The 20,142-nt window shown below is 46.8% G+C and overlaps 3 protein-coding genes and 1 long non-coding RNA gene across 4 annotated transcripts; all 4 read right to left on the bottom strand.

Moving 5' to 3' along the window:
- Window positions 1–318: 318 nt before the first annotated feature.
- On the bottom strand, window positions 319–4,542 carry LOC136502700 (uncharacterized). The gene is made up of 3 exons (XR_010770665.1): window positions 4,166–4,542; window positions 1,318–1,398; window positions 319–845 (listed from the first exon to the last, which is right to left on the bottom strand). It is a non-coding gene; the product is annotated as an uncharacterized lncRNA (long non-coding RNA).
- A 9,086-nt stretch (window positions 4,543–13,628) lies between these two features.
- LOC136503654 (uncharacterized) lies at window positions 13,629–14,407 on the bottom strand. Its single transcript, XM_066498656.1, has 3 exons — window positions 14,260–14,407; window positions 13,998–14,171; window positions 13,629–13,922 (listed from the first exon to the last, which is right to left on the bottom strand). Exons 1-3 carry the CDS (start codon window positions 14,302–14,304, stop codon window positions 13,629–13,631), a joined length of 513 nt encoding a protein of 170 aa, XP_066354753.1. The 5' UTR covers window positions 14,305–14,407.
- Window positions 14,408–14,752: 345 nt separating this feature from the next.
- LOC136503655 (acidic leucine-rich nuclear phosphoprotein 32-related protein 1-like) lies at window positions 14,753–16,196 on the bottom strand. The gene is made up of 4 exons (XM_066498657.1): window positions 15,357–16,196; window positions 15,156–15,272; window positions 14,851–15,070; window positions 14,753–14,759 (listed from the first exon to the last, which is right to left on the bottom strand). The coding sequence occupies exons 1-4, from the start codon at window positions 15,628–15,630 to the stop codon at window positions 14,753–14,755; spliced, it is 618 nt and encodes a 205-aa protein (XP_066354754.1). The 5' UTR covers window positions 15,631–16,196.
- Window positions 16,197–16,481: 285 nt separating this feature from the next.
- LOC136503656 (uncharacterized) lies at window positions 16,482–18,617 on the bottom strand. Its single transcript, XM_066498659.1, has 2 exons — window positions 17,498–18,617; window positions 16,482–17,383 (listed from the first exon to the last, which is right to left on the bottom strand). Exons 1-2 carry the CDS (start codon window positions 18,615–18,617, stop codon window positions 16,482–16,484), a joined length of 2,022 nt encoding a protein of 673 aa, XP_066354756.1.
- Between the last annotated feature and the right edge of the window lie 1,525 nt (window positions 18,618–20,142).

The raw sequence follows: 20,142 nt of genomic DNA on the forward strand, positions 1-20,142 counted from the left end.
GGAGGTTCCGCATATGTTACATTTATCCTTGTTATCTTTGTAGTACATCATGCAATTTTTATCACAAACAACAATTTTATGGTATGGCATACCAAGGCCCTCTAGCAATTTTTTAGAACCGTAGTTCTTAGGAATCTTAGAACTAGGAGGGAGGAGTTCATGCATGAGTTCCACAAAATCATCATAACAGGCCACTGAAAGATTGTACTGTGATTTAATGGCCAATAGACGAGCAACAACAGAGAGCCTAGAGTGCAAGGTTTGCTCATGTACTTGCTCATCTGCAGTAACAACCATTCTATAGAAGGCTTCTGCAAAACCAGTTGGTGTTTCATCAACTAATGGTGGGTGCTCACCAGCTAAATCAACTACAATAGCATCCATCCGATTTGTCTCACCAAATCCCTCATGTTCTACCCTAGAACCAATCTCAAGGTTGTGATTTCCCTACCTCTCTCATGTGCTGTCCAAGTTTGCTAATTTTCCTTGAACCCATTGTGGCACAAATGTAGCTCTATCCTAGGCCTTTTATGCCTGAAATAATTCCGGCATATGGAACAAGGGCACCTAATTGTATCAGACTCAACTAATTCAGGGATTGAGAAGGCATGATCCAAAAACTCTTTGGTTTTATCAACCCATTCATTTGATAGCCTACCACGCTTCCAACCACTATACATCCACTCACGATCTACCATATGTTATCTGCCAGATTGTATAAGAAGATGAGAACTAACTAGCAGCTAGCCGAGTCACGGTAGTTGTCCAAGACTTTGAGGTCAGTTCACAAACCACAGAGAGAACCAAGTAAAGCAGCAACAACCAACCAGATTGCAGTGAGAAACCTGTTACAAATTTAGACATATCACAAATTGCTTCAGTCAAACAAAATAAAAATTCATATACAGCTAGTAGTAGAACATTAAAAGACATAATAACAAATTTCCTATACAGCTAGCACACCATAACCAGTGAATTAGAATGCAAAATAGAGCATCTATAGCAAAATTAGTCACTGGAAGCTTGTGTTATGTCTAAATTTGTGCAAAATAGAGCAGCAAAATTCATTGATAGGTGACTTAATCTGTATATATAGAGCAGCAAAAATAGTCACTAGACATCAATCAAAAGCACATCAAGATGCAAGCTTTGAAAGAATTGAAAGCAAAATCTTCAGGTCGTTACTACAACCAAGCTTTGATAGTGCAATATTGGTGCAGGGATCACAACAACTAGCAAGGAGATAGCAGTTAATTCACCACAGCTAGTCTAGCACAGATCAAGAATATATATGCTACATGGCGGCTATGGTCTGACCTTGCTGTCCGTCAGTGAGAGCCAAATTGTTCTGCCAGAGTTGGTGGTTCAGAAGCTACAGTTGCTCCGGCTCGTCAGGTGCTGCAAGAACAAAGAAGCCCCCACCACATTCAAATGCCATAGCAAGCAAAATCAAGTCAGATGAGCGCATCAATCAACAAGGGAAGAAGAAAATACAAGATGCAAAATTGATGGATCTGAAGATGGGGAAAATGTAAATTGCAATCGGAAAAGTGGTAAATTACCTCTTTTTAACCTAAATTTCTGGACAATCACACTTATACGGAAAGAAAAAGAAGTCAAACAAGTTCAGCAATACAGGCCGATTTGCATGCTCAATGTAAGCTTCAAGATCTTTACTAAGGTCTTGGCTAACAGACTAGTGGTGGTGGCTGATAAAGTAGTGAGACAATCGCAAACTGCATTCATGACAGGAAGGACCATCCTAGAAGGAGTAGTAATACTTCATGAAACTATTCATGAGCTGCATTCGAAGAAAATGAGTGGGGTAGTTCTCAAATTGGATTTTGAAAAAGCCTATGACAAAGTTAATTGGGTATTTGTACAGCAGGCTCTAAGGATGAAGGGTTTCTCGCCAATGTGTTGTAAATGGATTGAAGAGGTAGTGAGTCGAGGAAATGTGGGGGTTAAAGTGAATGAGGAAATAGGCCATAACTTTCAGACTAGAAAAGGACTTAGGCAGGGAGATCCCCTTTCACCTATCCTTTTTAATCTGGTAGCAGACATGTTGGCTATCCTAGTGTCGAGAGCAAAAAACCGTGGACAATTTAGGGGGTTGGTACCAAATTTAGTCAATGGTGGGCTTTCCATTTTACAGTACGCTGATGATACGGTACTGTTTATGGAAGATGATTTGGAGGAGGCCAAAAATTTAAAACTGGTGCTGGCAGCTTTCGAAAAATTGTCGGGCTTAAAAATCAATTTCCATAAGAGTGAGTTGTTTTGTTTTGGAGCGGCTAATAACGATGGTTTGGAATATAAGAAAATTTTTGGCTGTGTAGAAGGAAGCTTTCCCTTTAGATACTTAGGAATCCCAATGCATTATCGAAAGCTTTCAAATAAACACTGGTGCTCGATTGAAGAGCGCTTTCAGAAAAAGCTAAGTAGTTGGAAAGGGAAGCTTCTTTCTTCGGGAGGCAGACTAGTGTTGATCAACTCGGTTTTGTCAAGCCTACCGATGTTCATGATGTCATTCTTTGCCATCCCAATAGGGGTAAGGAAAAGGTTGGATTATTACCGATCCAGGTTTTTTTGGCAATGTGATGAACACAAAAGGAAATACAGGCCGGCTAAATGGAGTATCCTGTGTAAACCGAGATGTATGGGGGGAATGGGGATTTTAGATTTGGAAACTCAGAATCATTGCTTACCTAGTAAATGGTTATTCAGGCTTCTTAATGAGGAGGGTCGGTGGCAAGATGTACTTAAAAGGAAGTATGTCAAGAACAAGTGTCTTTCACAGTTAGAAAAACGGCCAGGGGACTCTCATTTTTGGTTTGGGCTGATGGGGGTAAAAGATTTGGTGTTACAACATGGTAAGTTCAAAGTTAACAATGGTCAACAAACAAGATTTTGGGAGGACGTATGGATTGATCAACAACGTTAAGGCGAAGGTTTCCAAAACTATACAGAGTTGTAAGGAAAAGAGGGGTATCAGTAGCTAGTGTTTTAAATTCAACACCGCTGAATGTCTCATTTAGGCGGGGATTAGTGGGTGAAAGACTAAATGAGTGGCTAAAGCTAGTCTCTTTAGTTCTTCTGGTAAGCCTAAATAATGATAAGGACAGCTTCATTTGGCAAATAAAAAAGAATGGAGTTTTCTCCACACAGTCACTATATAGGGAATTAATGAAAAGAGAGACGATTCTAGAGAATAATGTGTCCTAGAAAGCAAAATTACCTTTGAAAATTAAAGTTTTCCTTTGGTACTTAAAGAAAGGGGTGATTTTAACAAAGGATAACTTGATTAAGAGAAGATGGAAAGGAGATACTAAGTGTAGCTTCTGTGGGCTAGAAGAAAATATCCAACATCTTTTCTTTGATTGCCGAATAGCTAGATCGGTTTGGAATACATTGTTCATCACCTTTAACTTTCAACCACCTAAGAGCATTACTCACATGTTCGGATCTTGGATAAGGAGATTTGCTCCTAGACTAAGAAATCAAATAATAGTGGGGATTGCAACCATGTGTTGGGTATTATGGTTGAATAGAAATGAGGCAGTATTCCAAAATCGAGTTACTAATTCTTGCTTGCAGGTACTTTTCAGGTGACTTTTTGGATCAGGCAATGGTCCATGTTGTCTAAAGAGGAAGAGGGAAGAAAGTTGAAGGAAGGCTGCAGGCGTCTAGAAGGCGTGTCACTGCAATTTTTTGGATCAAGTGGGTGGAGGAATCAAAAGAGAATAGATCAGTAATCCTCAGGGAGATGTACTGGAAGGTCATAGCTAGCAAAAAGGGAAGAAATGAAGTTATGAAGCTTGGATGCACGAGGTTGGAAATGATGGCTGGAAACACAAGAGTTTAGAGAACTAGCTTCTTTTTGCTGTATCCTGAGTGCCAGTGACTGAACACTTGAGTGTTGTCGGTTTAGCAAAAATTTGGAGTTGGGGTTTAGCTGTTTTTCAGTCTGTGATATGGCTGCATCCTTTGGGTTGTGTTTAGACAATGCAAGGGTTGTTTGATTATCAGTAGTCTGGAGATGGGGCGAGTCTGCTTAGCAGTCTTTGGTCTTAGACCATGGTTTTGTATTGGTTCAGTTTGGTTGTACCCATTCGATTGTGAATGTGGGAGACCGGAATACTTTTGTTGCTTAATTAAAAAAAACCTTACGGAGGTGGAGGGGGCTGCTGCTGCCCTTCAGGTCGGCGTGCGGCAGCGCTGTTGGCTGTTCTTGAGGGACGGCCGGCAGCGTCGTACTCGATTCGGACGACACCGTGGTGGCTCGGGGCGACGGGAGGGGCTGGTGGTGGTTACGTGCAGGCACCGCAGCCGGCGGCGTTCTGGTGGTTGGCGGAGGTGGTGGCTGGCGGAGCCGCGGTAGGCGGTGGCGGTGGCGGTGGCTGGCAGCAGCGTCGCGTCGGGCGTCGGCCGCGTCGCAGCGAGAGCCGCGGCGGGCGGTTGCTGTGGCTGGGGGCGCGCGGCCCTAGCTCGCGGGCACCTGGGCGACGGAGGGGAGATCTGGAGGCGGGGTGGAGAGGAGGAGGTGGAGGCGGGGTGGAGTGGATACTGGATAGGGATGGAGGATTTTTTTGAGGATAGAGATGGGGTGGACTGGATCAGGGCGCGACGACGAAATAATTCTCTGGACTCAGGCGCGCGTCTCGGCCAGCAGCGCGGGAGAGCTTCGTTTCTGCGCGCCAAAAGCAATCACGAGGGCACGAGGTTCTGGATTGTGCGCGGGGAAGGCCCGAAAATCAGTCCGTGACGGAAGGCACCGACGGGAGAGACTCTTCAGCACGGTCCAGCGGCATGGTCGGGGATGCTTCTGCGCTTCTGACGGAGGACGCGCAGCCGTAGGGAGTGCTCCCAGCCGACGGGAGAAAACTAATCTGGAGTGGTGGTGGGTTCGCCACTGCTTACTTTGATTACATGTAATGCAAGTGCTCCTGATGCGTCCTACTCCGATACATAATTTCAATAGTAACATCACTGAGCAAGCCAGAGTTAGCAACACCAGCTACTGCCCCCTTCCCTGTTATTTTATAGTCAGGTTAGAGACGCTGAAACAATTCACCAGGAGGTGCAATCTGATTCCATGCAATATAATTACCGCTGCATATGAATGAGACAGTAACTCCACTGAAATGTAGCCAGGTTGTAAATGCTAAACTCCGATATCAGACGGAAGATGATTGATAAACGTGCATGTTCATCAGCAAGTCTCATGGTTTTATCTTCACAAACTTTCTTTCATTAAAAGATTTGGAACAAACCTCGTTAAATCCACCAACAATTTAGTGTATACGACATTTAGGAAACTGTGTAATCATGTACCAGTTAGTTTAATTCGTTGAACACTATTATTCAGCATAACCAATCCAGCTAGAGTATGCGCATGCAACTACATTTGCATGGTGTGTAACCGTCCACTCGTATTCAGACAAAGAAGAGGGTTTCAGATATTGACAGGAAGGTAGATGGCCATTCTACCAAATTGGACCTCGCAAACAGAGGTGCACGCCAACTTCTCATACATGTCATGCATGGACCTACCTGGCTCTAGAGGAGGTTGCTTGGCTCCTTGCAGAAACATTCATTTATCTTGTTGGGGCACCTCATCCCCCACGCCTTGGTATCCGGAATGGGATAACTGTCCAACCGCATGGAACCTGGTTTGTAACAAGAGCATTGGAATCAAACCAAGGCATCGGGAGGTACAATCTGATCCTCCATGCACTTATAACCACCGCGTGTGAGTGAGTAATCATTCATTATTGATTTTTTTTCCTGACGAAACTGAAGGAACAGAGTGCACAAAACAAAACAAAAAAAAAACAGGGGAGAGCAAGGATAGAGCAGGGTTACAACGAGATATTCAGGAAACATAAAAAGAGAGAAAGAAAATTAAAATGAGGCAACAGGCTGGACCAGACTTTAAGTTGTGTCCTTTGATCAAAACTAGGACAGAGACTTGGTTTGATTCTGTGAAAAAGCAGCCTCAATTCTTTGAAGAAGATATTTTTGCAGTCTTGGGTGGTTAGCTGAATCCCGATGAAAATCATGTCATTTCTTGCTGTCCAGATAGCCCAGCACATGAGAATTATTGCAATCATGAAAAACTATGGGTGGAGTCTATTTCTGAAGATAGAAGTAACTTCTAGGAAGTTGCTATTCACAGGTACATCAAGCTCAAGAAGACTCCAGCATTACCTTGCAAAGGTGCAGTGAAGGAAAACATACTGCAAGGTTTCTTCCACAGTCCGGTTGCATAGCACGCAATTATACTTTAGATGTTCCTGGTACTCAATCGGTCCTTGATGAGTAACCAGAAGAAAACTTTCTGTTTTTGCTGGCAAAAACAGTCCCAAATCCATTTAAACGCTGGGTCAATATCTGGATGATCAAGCAGGGCTTTACATGCTTTTGAGGATGAAAATAGACTGGATCCCCCGTTTGTAGAGATTCATTATTGAAATTATGTCAGGTAGTAAATGTTGAATCAATTCTCGTATCAGAACATCGTCTCTGGGGATTCTTATAGCTACAGTGAATGGAGTGTAACCCTCATCCACTCGGATTCAGACAAAGTAGTGGATGTCAGTAAATGTTCAATCACGCCATTCAGCTCAGGTTCAGACAGGGATGTAGATGGTCGTTCTACCTATCAAATTGAAGGTAGGACCAAATTAGATGGGGACTCTGAATATCTGTCAAACAATAATAGACTTTGCAAATGATTTTCTTCTATTGGGGTGTTTTTTCCCTATTATTTTTTATCAGCAATTGAGTTGAAAACATTGTAAAAAATTGGTGTGTGCACCTGACGAAGGAAGAATAATCTTCCATGTTTTATCTAAAAAAACAAATGTAAGGACGTATGGGATTTTTAGGATAGTTTAAATTAGGTAGGAATAGACATATGTAACCCTCAATCAAGTATCTAAATCAAAGTGATACGATTAAATCATACATATTCAGCTCTAACCGATGAGATAATTGACATGCCACTAATAATCTTTCATTGTATTCGATTAGAAATATGAAATCCTTCATTTGTTTGTGATATATTTTGAATAATAGAGGTCTTTACATTTCTGGTGGAGGAAGAGAGTGCAAAATAACAAATGGTTGTCCATGTAGTTGTCCTTCAATAATTATCATGTCAGGTATGGTACTAACGGGCCATTATGAGGTCATAACAGGGTCATGTTTAATTTCCACTTAAATGTTTACATTCGCATGAGAGGAAATTTTTTAACATCGTCATTAACAATAAAACCATGTTACGAAAAACAAGAAGAATCATCTAATTGTACAAGAACCATAGGTAACCATGCATGTTTTCAAAATTATTGTGAGGCAAGTACAACTTGTTGGCCTCCTGGCTTCGTAAAATGCGACCAACCAAATATTTTGCTTGCGGTTGGTGAAGAATGGCTTATGAGTTTTGAACATGTTCTGCGTCAACGATTGAACATGTTCTCCCTCCTTTTCAACTTACAAGAGATTTTGGCTTTTGTAGATACATTATTTTATTATGCATCAAGATATAGTGCATATCTAAGGCCAAAACGTCTTATAATTTGGAATGAATGGAGTAAAAGATTACACATCCACATGGTGCAGTGGTAGGTGCATATATAATTTAGCTGGAATGCACACTGTGCAATCAAGTAGTACGTACATGCATCGTTATCCATCATTGACTCATTTTCATTTGGTCCACACAAGCGCTAGTGATAGGCAGAGAATGAAACTAGTAGTCCTCCAAGTCATGTATACCAAATGGATGGACAACTAGTTCTACTCCCATGGCCTTTTTGTGATCCGTGCTGCCTAGACATGTGAGGCATTGGGAACTCTCGTGTTACGTGATAACATGCATGGTGGATGTGTTTGCAACCATCGCATGTTGCAGGATCATGTTGAATTATTGGCATGAGAAGCAGGACAACATGACAACCCAGGATGAGTTGCACAACGCAGGCGTGGGATGGCAAAGACAGAGGAGCAGCTCGCCGTGAAGAGTACCCTTGTCCAAGTGCCAGATATATGGCATCGACGGTACGTCGGGCTGGATCTAGACACTAGTGCTGGGGCGCCCTTCCATCTTACTTACACGATGGTCTTGGACAGACCAGCGTCGATGTTGTCGCTATACGAGGCAGCGCTGGGACGGCACCTTTTCCCATGCTTGTCGGACAACAGTGACGAGGCATGCTTGAGCTCATCATATCGTGGCACCGTGTAGTTGCTTCGGTTAGATTTGGCCTTTTGCTATGCTCAGAATCACGTTCAGAACATTCAGTTGCAACTAACGAATACATGGTAAACCCTACTTGTTTCAAAAACCAAATATTTAAGTGAAAGGCTGCATGCATGAGATGCAGCAGAGAGATTCATACTCCATGCATGAGATGCAGCAGCATATACACACACAGGATCGGATGACCCAATCATTGACAGGAAGAATCGACAAGAGCAGGATGCTTTCTCAAAACTTCACTCCAATGCTGGCGGCCTTGCGCCTGATTACAATGCGAAATTCTTCTCCTTCCTCCAACATTGTTTTCTCAGACCTGTGGCTAAGTTTTGAGATGATCAATTGACTAATAATTCTGCACTTAATATTTTGAAAGAGGATGCTTCAGTTTTACAGGATGGGGTGTTGTGGAAAAGAAATAAAATCTTTTTTTCTAGGAAAGAAGGAGAAGAAAAAAATAAAAAAAACACTATCGAGTGCCCAGATCTAGGACACTCGGCAAAGAAATAAAATCTTTTTTCTGGGAAAGAAGAAGAAAAAAAATGAAAAAAAAACACTTTGCCGAGTGCCCAGATCTAGGACACTCGGCAAAGGGGAAAAAACCTGCTTAATTAACCGGCCCCCGCCCCCGCACGCGCCCCTCCCCTCCCCTTCTTCTTCCCCCACCCGGGCCCTCTCTGCGCCGCGCCGCTCCCCTCCCCCCCCTCCTCCGGCGCGCCCCTCCCCTCCCTCTTCGGCGCGGCCCCATCCTCCCCTCCCTCCTCCCCTACCTCCTCCCCAGATCCGCCCGCTCGCGCCCCTCCCCTCCCCCTTCTTCTTCCCCCTCCTGCGCCCTGTCTCCGTCGCGCCGCTCCCCTCCCTCCCCTCCTCTGGCGCGCCCCTCCCCTCCCTCTCCGACGCGGCCCCGTCCTCCCCTCCCTCCTCCCCTGCCTCCTCCCCAGATCCGCCCGCCTGCGCTCCTCCCCTCCCCCTTCTTCTTCCCCCACCCGCGCCCTCTCTCCGCCACGCCGCTCCCCTCCCTACCCTCCTCCCCTACCTCCTCCCCAGATCCGATCGCCAGCGCCCTCTCTCCCTCTCCAGATTCGCGCGTGGTGGTGGTGGTGAGCTCACCGGAGCCGCGCGAGCCAGTCGAGTGCGAGGTGGCGGCGACGCCTCTCTCCTCTTCATCTCCCCCACAGGTGGCGGCAGCCCTCCCTCTCCATCTCCCCTGCAGGCGGTGGCGCTCTCCCTTTCCCCGAGCGTGGATCTGGCCTTCCCCCACCACCGGCGAGCCGGAGCACCTCCACAACTAGCGGATCCGGCGCTCCTCCCCCTTCTTCCCCGCCACTGAGCATGGATCGGGTCACGACGGGCCCTCGGCAGCGGATCCGGTCGCGGCGGGGGCAGATCGGGCTGCCGTGCTGGCAGATCCAGTCGCGTGGGGGGCAGATTGGGTCGCGGTGGCGGCGGGAGGCAAGGGTGACAACGGCTGGTGGTGGCGGCGGCCGGCTTGTTTTTTTATTTTTTTTCAAAAAAAAAGTTTGCCGAGTGTTTTTTGGGCACTCGACAATGTCTTTGCCGAGTGCGCGACAAAAAACACTTGACAAACTAGTGTTTGCTGATAAAACGTTTATCGAGTGTCGTTTGCCGAGTGTAACACTCGACAAACCCTTTGCCGAGTGTTTTTAGGGCTTCGCCGAGTGCCTCTGGCACTCGGCAAAGCTCCTGTATCCTGTAGTGATTCACAGTAAACATGCTTATTCTCCCCATCATGAAATAAAGTGTATTATAGAGATTTTATCACAGATTAAGAGATTGGCCTCCACCTCACGATCCCTTGTTGCCATCACGCACCTACGTTGCCAAAACAACATGGAGTTTATTTCTTTGAACTTTTTTCTACAAAACCTTTGGTCAACTATTTGAGCACCTAAATAACATCACATTAAGAAAGTTTGAACTAAAAAGTCTTAGGTCTTGTTGAAACCTACAATTTTCATACAAGTTCATCTTCATCCATGGCCAAATGAAAAAATTATAATTTTATTTTGCAAAATTCAAATTCAAATTACTAACACAGGAAGCCAGCATGGAAAACAAATGACATTGATTTGCTGGACTTACCCTCTCACATATTCTAACATTGTTGAGTCAATAGGAAGTTAAATTCGTTTTAACCCTTCTTGTTTAAAACTTTGGTTGACTATTTGGGCCCATAAACAACTTTAAACAAAAGAGTTTTAACTACAAGTTGTAGATCTTATCGAAACATATAATTTCCATAAGTTTGTGTTATTAAAAAGTGGTGAATTGTATATATAAAATATGGAAATTCAAATTACGAGTTCCTAAGTATGCGCACCACCTCTTAATTTACTAATACAGAAGAATCAATACAAGAAGTATGCAAACTAAATAAACTTGTATTGAGGAATCCATAGTATGATGGAGTGGACTAGATCACCAATGTAAGTTGTATTGACATGAGTCTCTTCGTTGACATGTTTTTCTGAATTTTAACTATAAATTTCACATGTCACGCATTTCACAAGCTTAAAAGCATCTCAAGTAAACAAAACCCACTAATGTTTTTCAGGACATTGAAATAATAAGATTAAGACTGTAGTAGTTTTTTTATTGCTACCAACTTAATTGGTCGGTTGATATGAAAACAGAGGACCTGAAAAACATGGCCGCATAGTCGGCTGAACTTCCAATAGGGTTGCATGGCATGAAAAATAATAAAACATGCATGGCCTCCCCAATATAACGGAAGTCAAGGCAGAGGTACCAATTTAACTAATTAATCCAAGTAATAAACAATAATGGAACAAAACATTAGATATCCTATATGTGATATTATTGTCTCTTTAGGGGATGGGAGGGGGTATAAAAAAGAGCAATGAGGGAGAAGAAGCACTATAGTTGCATCTGAGAATATGAACCCTTGCTTCAGTTTTGTTCTCTTGGTCCAAAGATAGATGAACATATTTTCTTCAGAGATGGAGATGATATATATTGGTGGAGCCCCCTCCGCTCTTTTTCTATAATAGGCTTGGGAGGTACCAGGAATCCTTCTTTTATGATTCAGTTTCCATAGTCCATACAGATGAACAGTGATTGCTCGGAGTGTGGGGGAGGATGCTCAAACAAGTGAATGTTGTTGCCGGCAGTCAAGCGACCTATGCTTAGAAGAGCAGTCCGAGATGGAGTTTATGCTTCGCATTTACTATGAATATGGTGTGCACCTCAGTTTTGCTAGATCCAATTTGGTAGAATGGCTGTCTGAAACTGAATGAACGAAACAATGTGACTGAATAAGTGAATATTAACCAAAATCCACTTGGTTATCTGAATTCGAGTGGATGGTTACACTCTACGCAGTGTAGTTCTATGCACATACTGTAGCTGGAATGATTACGCTGAATAATTGTGTTGAACCAATTAAACTAAACAGTACATGCTTACACAGTTTTGTATTTTCCATATAGGTTGAAAGTTTGGTGGATTCGATTAGGTTCTTCCCAAACAAGGAAAGTGTTCCTTTCATGAAGGAAATGTTTACAAAAGTTAAACCATGAGATTTCACACTAAACACGAATGTTCAGCAATCACGTTCTGTTTGTCGGATCCTAATTCTGATATAGTGATAACCTGACAAGCCACCATCTATATGCTTGAATGATTTGTTTGCTATCAGAATTTATTTGACATTTACTATGTGACTACATTTCACTTAATGGCATTAGTGCATTATACATGCTCAGTCATATGCAGTGCACTACAGGAAAACGCCTCTTTGCCGACTGCTTGCCCCGGTCGGCAAAGGCATAAACCCAGTCGGCAAAGGCTTTGCCGACCGCAAAGCCACGTGGCAGTCGGCAAAGAGCAGTCGGCAAAGCCTGGGTCGGCAAAGGCGGATTTGCCGACTGCCATGTGGCACACAGTCGGCAAAGCCTTTGCCAACTGCCACGCCAGCAGTCGGCATAGCCACGTGGCGCCGTTAGCCCTGACGGCAGCCTTTGCCGACTGCTGGTTCCTCGGCAGTCGGCAAAGAATTTTTTTTTCAAAAATTGTTTGCCGACTGGCCGCCAGCTCGGCAGTCGGCAAAGAAAGAAAATATTTTTTTTTGAAATGTTCTTTGCCGACTGCTTTCGGAGTTGTAGTCGGCAAAGGTTTGACCTCTTTGCCGACTGCCTCCCATTGCAGTCGGCAAAGACTTTGTCCTGGGTTTTTTTGCCCAGCTTTGCCGACTGTAAACAGTCGGCAAAGCTGGAATTTTTTTTTTTGCTTTTGTTTTCTGTTTTCTCGCATCAAAACCCTGCAAAATCACAAATTATAATCCAATTTCACCAGAAGCACCGGTAGCACCATTTATATCACAATTTCATCACATTTGTCGCCAACATCACCACATATATCACAATAACGCACAACATCACATATATCTCACATATATGTCACAATAACAACCACACAAGTGCATTACAACCATCACATGAAGTCCAACACGTCGAACACCACAAGTCGACGTCCATCACACGAAGTTCAACATAACAAGTCTAGGTCCATAACGAAGAAAAGAAATACATGACAACAACTTCGACGATACGGTGGATACATGATAACAGAATCGACAAATACCTAGCTCATCGCGCCGTCCCCGGTCTCGTCGTCCGCTCCGCCCCCAGAGCCCCCAGGGTTTGCCCACGGAAACCCCCTTGGACCAAACTGAGGCGCCTGCGCGTACTGCCACCCTCCGCGCACCGGCGGCCATGAGTACGTCGGAGGAGGGCCACGCGGAGGTGGATACGGTGGATAGGGTGCAGGTGGTGGATACGACATCATCTGATGGCCGGGACCTCCAGGAGACGGGTTCGAACCCGCCGACTGTACCTGCACAAGTTAAACGCCAAGTGATGTCATTAGTATCTGCAGCATGGACGCACAAGTTAAAGCAAGAGTCAATATACTCACCAGGGTCCCTCCAGGAGCGACAGGAGCAGGCACAGGAAAAAACTCTGGAGGAGGAGGCGGTGGAGCGAACATTGGAAGAGGAGGCGGTGTAGACGCCCCGGGCGTCTGCATGGACTGGAAGAAGCTGGCCATGTTCTGCATCTGAGTGTTGTAGTGCTGCTGCAGGCTTTGCTGGTAAGCCATCTGTTGCGCCATCATCTGTGCGTGCAACGTGGCGATCCTCTCCTCCATCTTGGCCTCCATCTGGGCCTGCAATATTACATCCGCAGTGTTGATTGTATGTACAGGTGCGAAACGAGTGAACGACGAACGAAACGGCACTTACCTGTGACGCTGACTGCCGCCGGGGCGCTATGGGGATGTCGCTGGAGCTCGTGGGCGTGGATCGAACCTGGGTCAGCGTAGGAACCTAGGACGGGTCGAGGGCGCTGTGGGCCATGTAGTAGCGGCCGTGCTGCTTCCCTGGTCCCAACCTCTGCAGGAGGTCTGTGTCCAGGGGCTCGGCGGTGGGGTCGAACGTCTCCCCGTAGCGCTGGCGAGCCGCGATGGTGTACTCGGTGGCCTTCTCGTAGGCGGTGGGGTTGGTGTACGCATCGGGCCCGTCCTCCGGGTTGTAGATGTTGTTCGGATCCGTCGCCTTGCCCTTGTGAGAGAGGAGGTACGCGGTGTACTCGTTGATTTCCTGCCCACCGTGCGTCTGCGTCTGCATTGAAAACACAAACATGGTTACAAGTATTGACAATTGAGCGCAAGGATTAAGACATGAACGGACGCATACCCATCTTGTCGCGAACTGGGGGAGGGGCTGATTCCCTTGGTGGTGTGACACCCCTCGCATCTGCGCGCGGCGGCCCTGACGGTCGGCGCGCCTCGCGTACGCCTCATCCGTGCGCCACATGCGCACAATCTCCGTCCAGCATTCCCTGTGGTTGTCGCACCACGACGGACACACCTGCATGACATCAAGTATTTGACATGCGAGAAGATTAGTGTAATGTTTCACTGAAGGAATCTGAACGAATGTTGTCATACTTAATTACCTGCTCGTATTGCGCTTGGGTGAGGTCGGCCTCCCTCGAGTTCATTCTCTGGCGGATTTGGGGCTTCTTGATGTTCTCTCCAAGCACGTTGGCGTGGAAGTCGCGGATGGCCTGTATGCGCGCCTCATGGTACAGGTCCTTGAGACGATCTTTGCAGACTGCCTCCTGCACTCGCGCCGCCTGGGCCGCTTTACCCTCCTCGCACGTGAAGAAGTCCTGCACACAGACACATCATGTAGCATTTCCTTTTTGCAAGAAGTCCGACGAATGCATACTATTTAGCAATGCGGTGCGATGAAAGACTCACCCAAAACTCCCTCTTTATCTTTGCCGCGATGGTCTCGCCACCCTCCTCGACGAGGTAGAAGTGGGACCACTTGGTGGGCACCTTCATCTCGCCGTTGACGTTGACAAGGCCAGGGTAGTACTCCTTAATCAGGAGGCCCTGGATGCCATTGATATGGCGTGCTTGACCTGCTCCACTCACAATCTTCTAGGAACTGCACGAGTCATTAAGAACAATTGTTAGTCTTCAGTTCGATTTTTGACATGTCATATGAACAAGTAGTGAAATCAATAATGGTTACTTACGTCTGGCCCACGGGTGTGATCACCGGGCGCTGGTGGAATTGCGGCCGCACCCTAGGAAGCTGCGTGGGCCCGCGCGAGTACACCTTGGCCACGCCTGACGAAGTCGAAGCCGTCTCGCCTGGTGTAGGCGCGTCGTCGCCGTCGTCGTCGTCATCGTCGTCGTCGTCATCGTCGTCGTCGTCGTCGCCGCCACGCTCATCGTCACGCGACGTCGTCCCCCCTTGCGAGGACGAGAACAGCAGCCTCCTGGTCGCCTGGCGACGTCCGCTGGGGGGCTGGGACCCCCTACTGGACGACCCGCGCACCAACACCTCCTCCTCCTCCTTGTCGTCGTCGGCGGTCTCCTGCGGGGGGACCTGGTACGCCGAGCGTACTGCTCGATGCGGCCGCTGCCGCCGTCCGCCTGGCATTTTGCCGAGTGCCTGCAATGACAAAGAACAAAACTGTTAGCATAAATAAATGACATGTACTTGTAAAGGAACATAATAATAACAATATAGTATTACATGGCCTCGTAATTATCTCCGCGAACGGCAATATCTCGGGCGTGGAGTCGTCATCTCTATCACTATCGTCGTCATCGCTATCAATATTGTCGACCTCCCTTAAGTCATCACTGTCATCATCATCCTCATCGTCTCCATAGTCATCATCATGTACCTCCTCCTGGACAACTCCATCGCGCTGCATCTGCCATCGCTCAAGCATTCTTAAGTCCCTGGCATCCTGCACCTCCTCACCCTCGTCCTCATCGATTTCGTTGTCTACTTCCATGCCCATGAGTGAACCAATGTCGATCTCCAAGGTACCTTCTAGCCCCTCAGGTTGATAGAACTCATCGGTGCTTGGGTCAAAGTTGTAATCGTTGTCGTTTGGGAGAGGCGCTTTGCCGCGCGGCGACACCAAATGCACAAGGCTCCACCCCGCAAGCTTCTCGTCTTTTTGGCACGCCCATGGGAGGTAATAAACTTGCGTGGCGTCTCGGTTGGCCACAATGTAGACATCGTCTCCTTTATAGCTGGAGTCCTATCGAATCTCGACTTGACCTATCGTAAGGTCTTTCCTCGTGATATCAGGATCGAACCAATGGCATTTGAATACCACCGGCGCTAAAGTCCCGGCACCCTTAAAGTTGAGCTCGTATATCTCTTCGACTATGCCGTAGTAGTCCTTCCCATCCGTGCCGGGCGTACGAACTCCGCAGCACATGGTTTTTAGGTTGGGTCGACTCTCCTCGTAGCTTCTCGTGCGAAAGCGATAGCCATTCACATCATAAACGGTGAATGACTTCACCCTACGGGAGAAGCCACGGCCCACCTGTTTCAATTCATCGCTCATTTCTGCATCCGTTCGGGCCTACAAGGGTAGGAGATCGTTACATAACTCGCTCCGGGGAGCAAAGTGGAATCACAAAGTCGGAAAGAGGTTAGTTGGTTGGTACCTTTGTACAGAACCAGGAGATGAAATTGGGCACACCATGTCTAAGAAGATTGTCTTCTTCTTGCTCGGTAGGAGCCCTATTGCCTCTCCAGTATTGACTAATAAATTCCCTGAAAGAAGGAAGAAAATAGAGGGTCAGACCATGATAGATGGAGGATAGTGACGGCGTAGGTAACAAGCTCATTGAGAACTTACTTCTGATAAGGAATCACTTCATCAAGGTTGATCAACAATGTGAACATGATAGTCTGCCACTCCTGATGGTTCAACTGCTTGTTGGTACCTGCGCTTCCACTCCCGAGATCCCCTTGGAAAAGGCTGAGTATCGATGAGTTCTCGTCAGCGTTGTAACGAGGGGTTGGATTGTGCATGTTGGGAAGCTTCTCAGTATAGTACGCCTGTGTGAAGGTCGACACCTCCTCTAGAACGGAGGCCTCTCCCACGGAAGCCTCAATCTTGGCTTTATTTCTACAATTTTTCCGAAGAAGCTTTAGACACCTCTCGATTGGATAGCACCAACGGGCCTGCACGGGACCCCCCAACCGTGCCTCGCGCGGTAGGTGCAAGATCAGATGCTGCATGGACAGAAAGAAGCCGGGTGGAAATATCATCTCCAACTTGCAGAGCAACAGAGGTGCAGCCTTCTCCAGTTCAACACAAACATCCCGAGACAACTCCTTGGCACAAAGCTGGCGGAAGAAGAAGCTCAACTCTGCCAGGACGCGCCACACATGCTCTGGGAGGTATCCCCGGGTCATCGTAGGAAGGATCCGCTCAATCCATATGTGGAAGTCATGGCTCTTCATCCCTAAGACTTTCATAGTCTGCAAGTTCACACCCCTACTCAGATTCGCCGCATACCCATCGGGGAACTTTAACGTCTTGATCCACTGCAGAACTTCCTTCCTATCTGCCCTTTTCAGGATGTAATCGGCCGGCCCCCTTTTCCATTTCCTGCCGGGCGCAGGGGTCTTCATCACCAGGTTTGGTCTATCACAGATCATCTCCAGGTCCAGTCTAGCCTTGACGTTGTCCTTTGACTTTTTGCCAACGTCCATGAGTGTTGCCCAGAGTGCCTCGGCCACATTCTTTTCTGTGTGCATTACATCGATGTTGTGTGGAAGAAGAAGGTCCTTGAAGTAGGGGAGCCTAGTCAAGCCCGATATATGAGTCCACATGTGGTCCCGAGCATATCCCTTAAACCCACCTGTTTCCTCAGGTTCGAGAGCTTGTATGTCGGCAAGGACGGCGGCAGGGCTCTTAACCTGCGGAATGGGGCCGGTGACTTGAACGCCTTTCGTGAAGTGCTTTACATCTAGCCTGAATTCATGGTTCTCAGGCAGGAATTGGCGATGCTTGTCGAAAGAAGAAAACTTGCCGCCCTTGGCCAGCCAGGTGAACATCACATCTGCCTTGCATGTCGGGCAAGGGAACTTCCCGTGAACACACCACCCGCTGAATAAGCCATACGCCAGGAAGTCATGCATTGAATACTGGTACCACACATGCATTCTGAAGTTCCTCTTCGTAGCCCGGTCATACGTGAGTACCCCCTCTTCCCAAGCAAGTTCCAATTCATCCCACACCGGCTGCATGAACACACCCATATTGTCGCCCGGGTGTCCAGGTATTATCAGCGTCAAGAGCACGTTCTTAGGTTCAAACATGACGCCGGGGGGGAGATTGAGGGGGATCACAAACACGGGCCAGCAAGTGTACGGGGCCGCCATCATTCCAAACGGGTTGAACCCATCTGTTGCCAGCGCTACGCGTACATTCCGAGCCTCCATATCCTTGACAGGATTCATGTTATCGAAGTGCTTCCATGCATCACCGTCCGCCGGGTGTACCATCTTGTCAGGATGGTATCTTTTGCCATTCTTGTGCCACGTCATCTGTTTCGCGGACTCCTCCGTCATATACAGCCGTTGCAGCCTCGGTAGGAAAGGAAGGTGCCGTACGACCTTCTCGGGGACCTTAGACTGTTTCATGCTGCCATCAGAGCCTTCTACCAACACGAACCTAGAGGCATCGCACTTCGGACAGGTTTTTGCTTCCTCGAGGTCTCCCCTGAACAGGACGCACCCCTTCGGACAAGCATGGATCCCCTCATACGGCATCTTAAGTGCACGAAGGAGCTTCTGTGTAGCGTAGGTGTTCGTCGGCAGGACATGATCTGCCGGAAGCAGTCCCCCAACAATGCTCAACACGAGATCGAAGCCGTCTCGACTAATGCCCAGCTGCGACTTCAACCCTATCAGGCGTGAGACGGCATCCAGTTGCGTAAGCTTTGTCTTCTCGTGAAGGGGCTTCTGTGCCGACTCCATCATGTCGTAGAACACGGTCGAAATTTCACGCGAGGCCCCGCACACGGCCTCAACATGCTCCAAACATCATGAATATCATTTTCTGAATCGCCGGATTCCATTATTTCATGTACCTGCAGTTCAAATCTGGAGCTGCCGGAAAAAATCAAAGAAACAGAAAAAATCTACGGAATATAGCAAAATAAATCAAAATGATCCCAAACTTGGAATATATCATGTACTTACTGTATCAAGGCAACACAAAAAACTGGGATCGAAAATAAAAAAAAATAAAAATTCTTTGCCGACTGCCAGGGAGGATGGCAGTTGGCAAAGCCTGCGCCTTTGCCGACTGCTGACGGAGTGGCAGTCGGCAAAGGTGACGGTGTGGATGGCGTCAACCATGGCCTGCCTTTGCCGACTGCAATTCTTTGCCAACTGCCTGGCAGTCGGCAAAGCCAGGCAGTCGGCAAATCCTGCTTTGCCGACTGCAGGAAATTCCAGTTGGCAAAGGGACCTCTTTGCCGAGTGTCAAAAAAAAAACAGTTGGCAAAGAAAATTGCAGTCGGCAAAGAGCCAGTTTCCTGTAGTGGTGGTAAGTCCATGAAATGTTTCAGCCTCTATAACTTGAGTATAAAATAGCAGCAAAGGGAGCAGAAGCTGGTAGTGTTGTGAACGATGTGACGGTTGGAACCGTTGCGATTTCCACCATCGGATCATACATCGAACTAACGGTGATAGCGATTTTAACCACCGGCTCTCACTAGTACTGCAGCCTTCGACCTTCAAACTGGCGGTGAAACTTCTTATCACCGTCGGTTTGTAAGTGTGTCGCGCATTCAGTGACTAACCGGCGGTGCTAAATGTTTTCACCGCCGATTCGGTGTGTATGATACGGCGGCGAAGACCGGCACTGTTTTCACCACTGAATCATACGTCAAACGACGGTGAAAATGTTCATCACCACCGTAAGTGATCCATTTGCGCCCCCTCAGCCTATGAATCGGCGGTGAAATATATCACCATCGGTTCTCACATAACCTGCAGTGAAAGTCCCAGTGGTGATCATCGTTTCTGTAGTGTATTATGTGAAGCATTCAAAAAGGAACAAGAACGGGCAAGACCATACAACTCTGTACCCTCAAAATGTGAAAGTTCCTAATGCCTCATATGCATACACAGTTCACACTATAGAAAGGCCACAAAACTGTATTCCATCCATATGACCTATGCGATTCTCAAAACTATAGCTTCATCTCTGCCCTTTCACTCACACGTGCTTTTGTGGCCGAATGAAAGGTGCTACAATGCTGGGTACGAGGATATACATGTACTACTACCAGAATCCTAAGTCAGGAGGGCTAAAATGGAACCACCAAGGAAAATGCTATTTCCTTAGCTGTGGTCATAAATCTCCAAGAAAATTTGTATTCCTTGTGTGTTGAAATAAACTGCCAAGGATAATGGACGTTTCCTTGGCAGTTTCTAAGCACCTCCAAGAAATTAAATTGCACATTTTCTTTAGTGTAATTGTAAACAGTCAAGA

Source organism: Miscanthus floridulus, chromosome 14, assembly GCF_019320115.1.
Source record: "Miscanthus floridulus cultivar M001 chromosome 14, ASM1932011v1, whole genome shotgun sequence".
Classification (NCBI taxonomy): Eukaryota; Viridiplantae; Streptophyta; class Magnoliopsida; order Poales; family Poaceae; genus Miscanthus; species Miscanthus floridulus.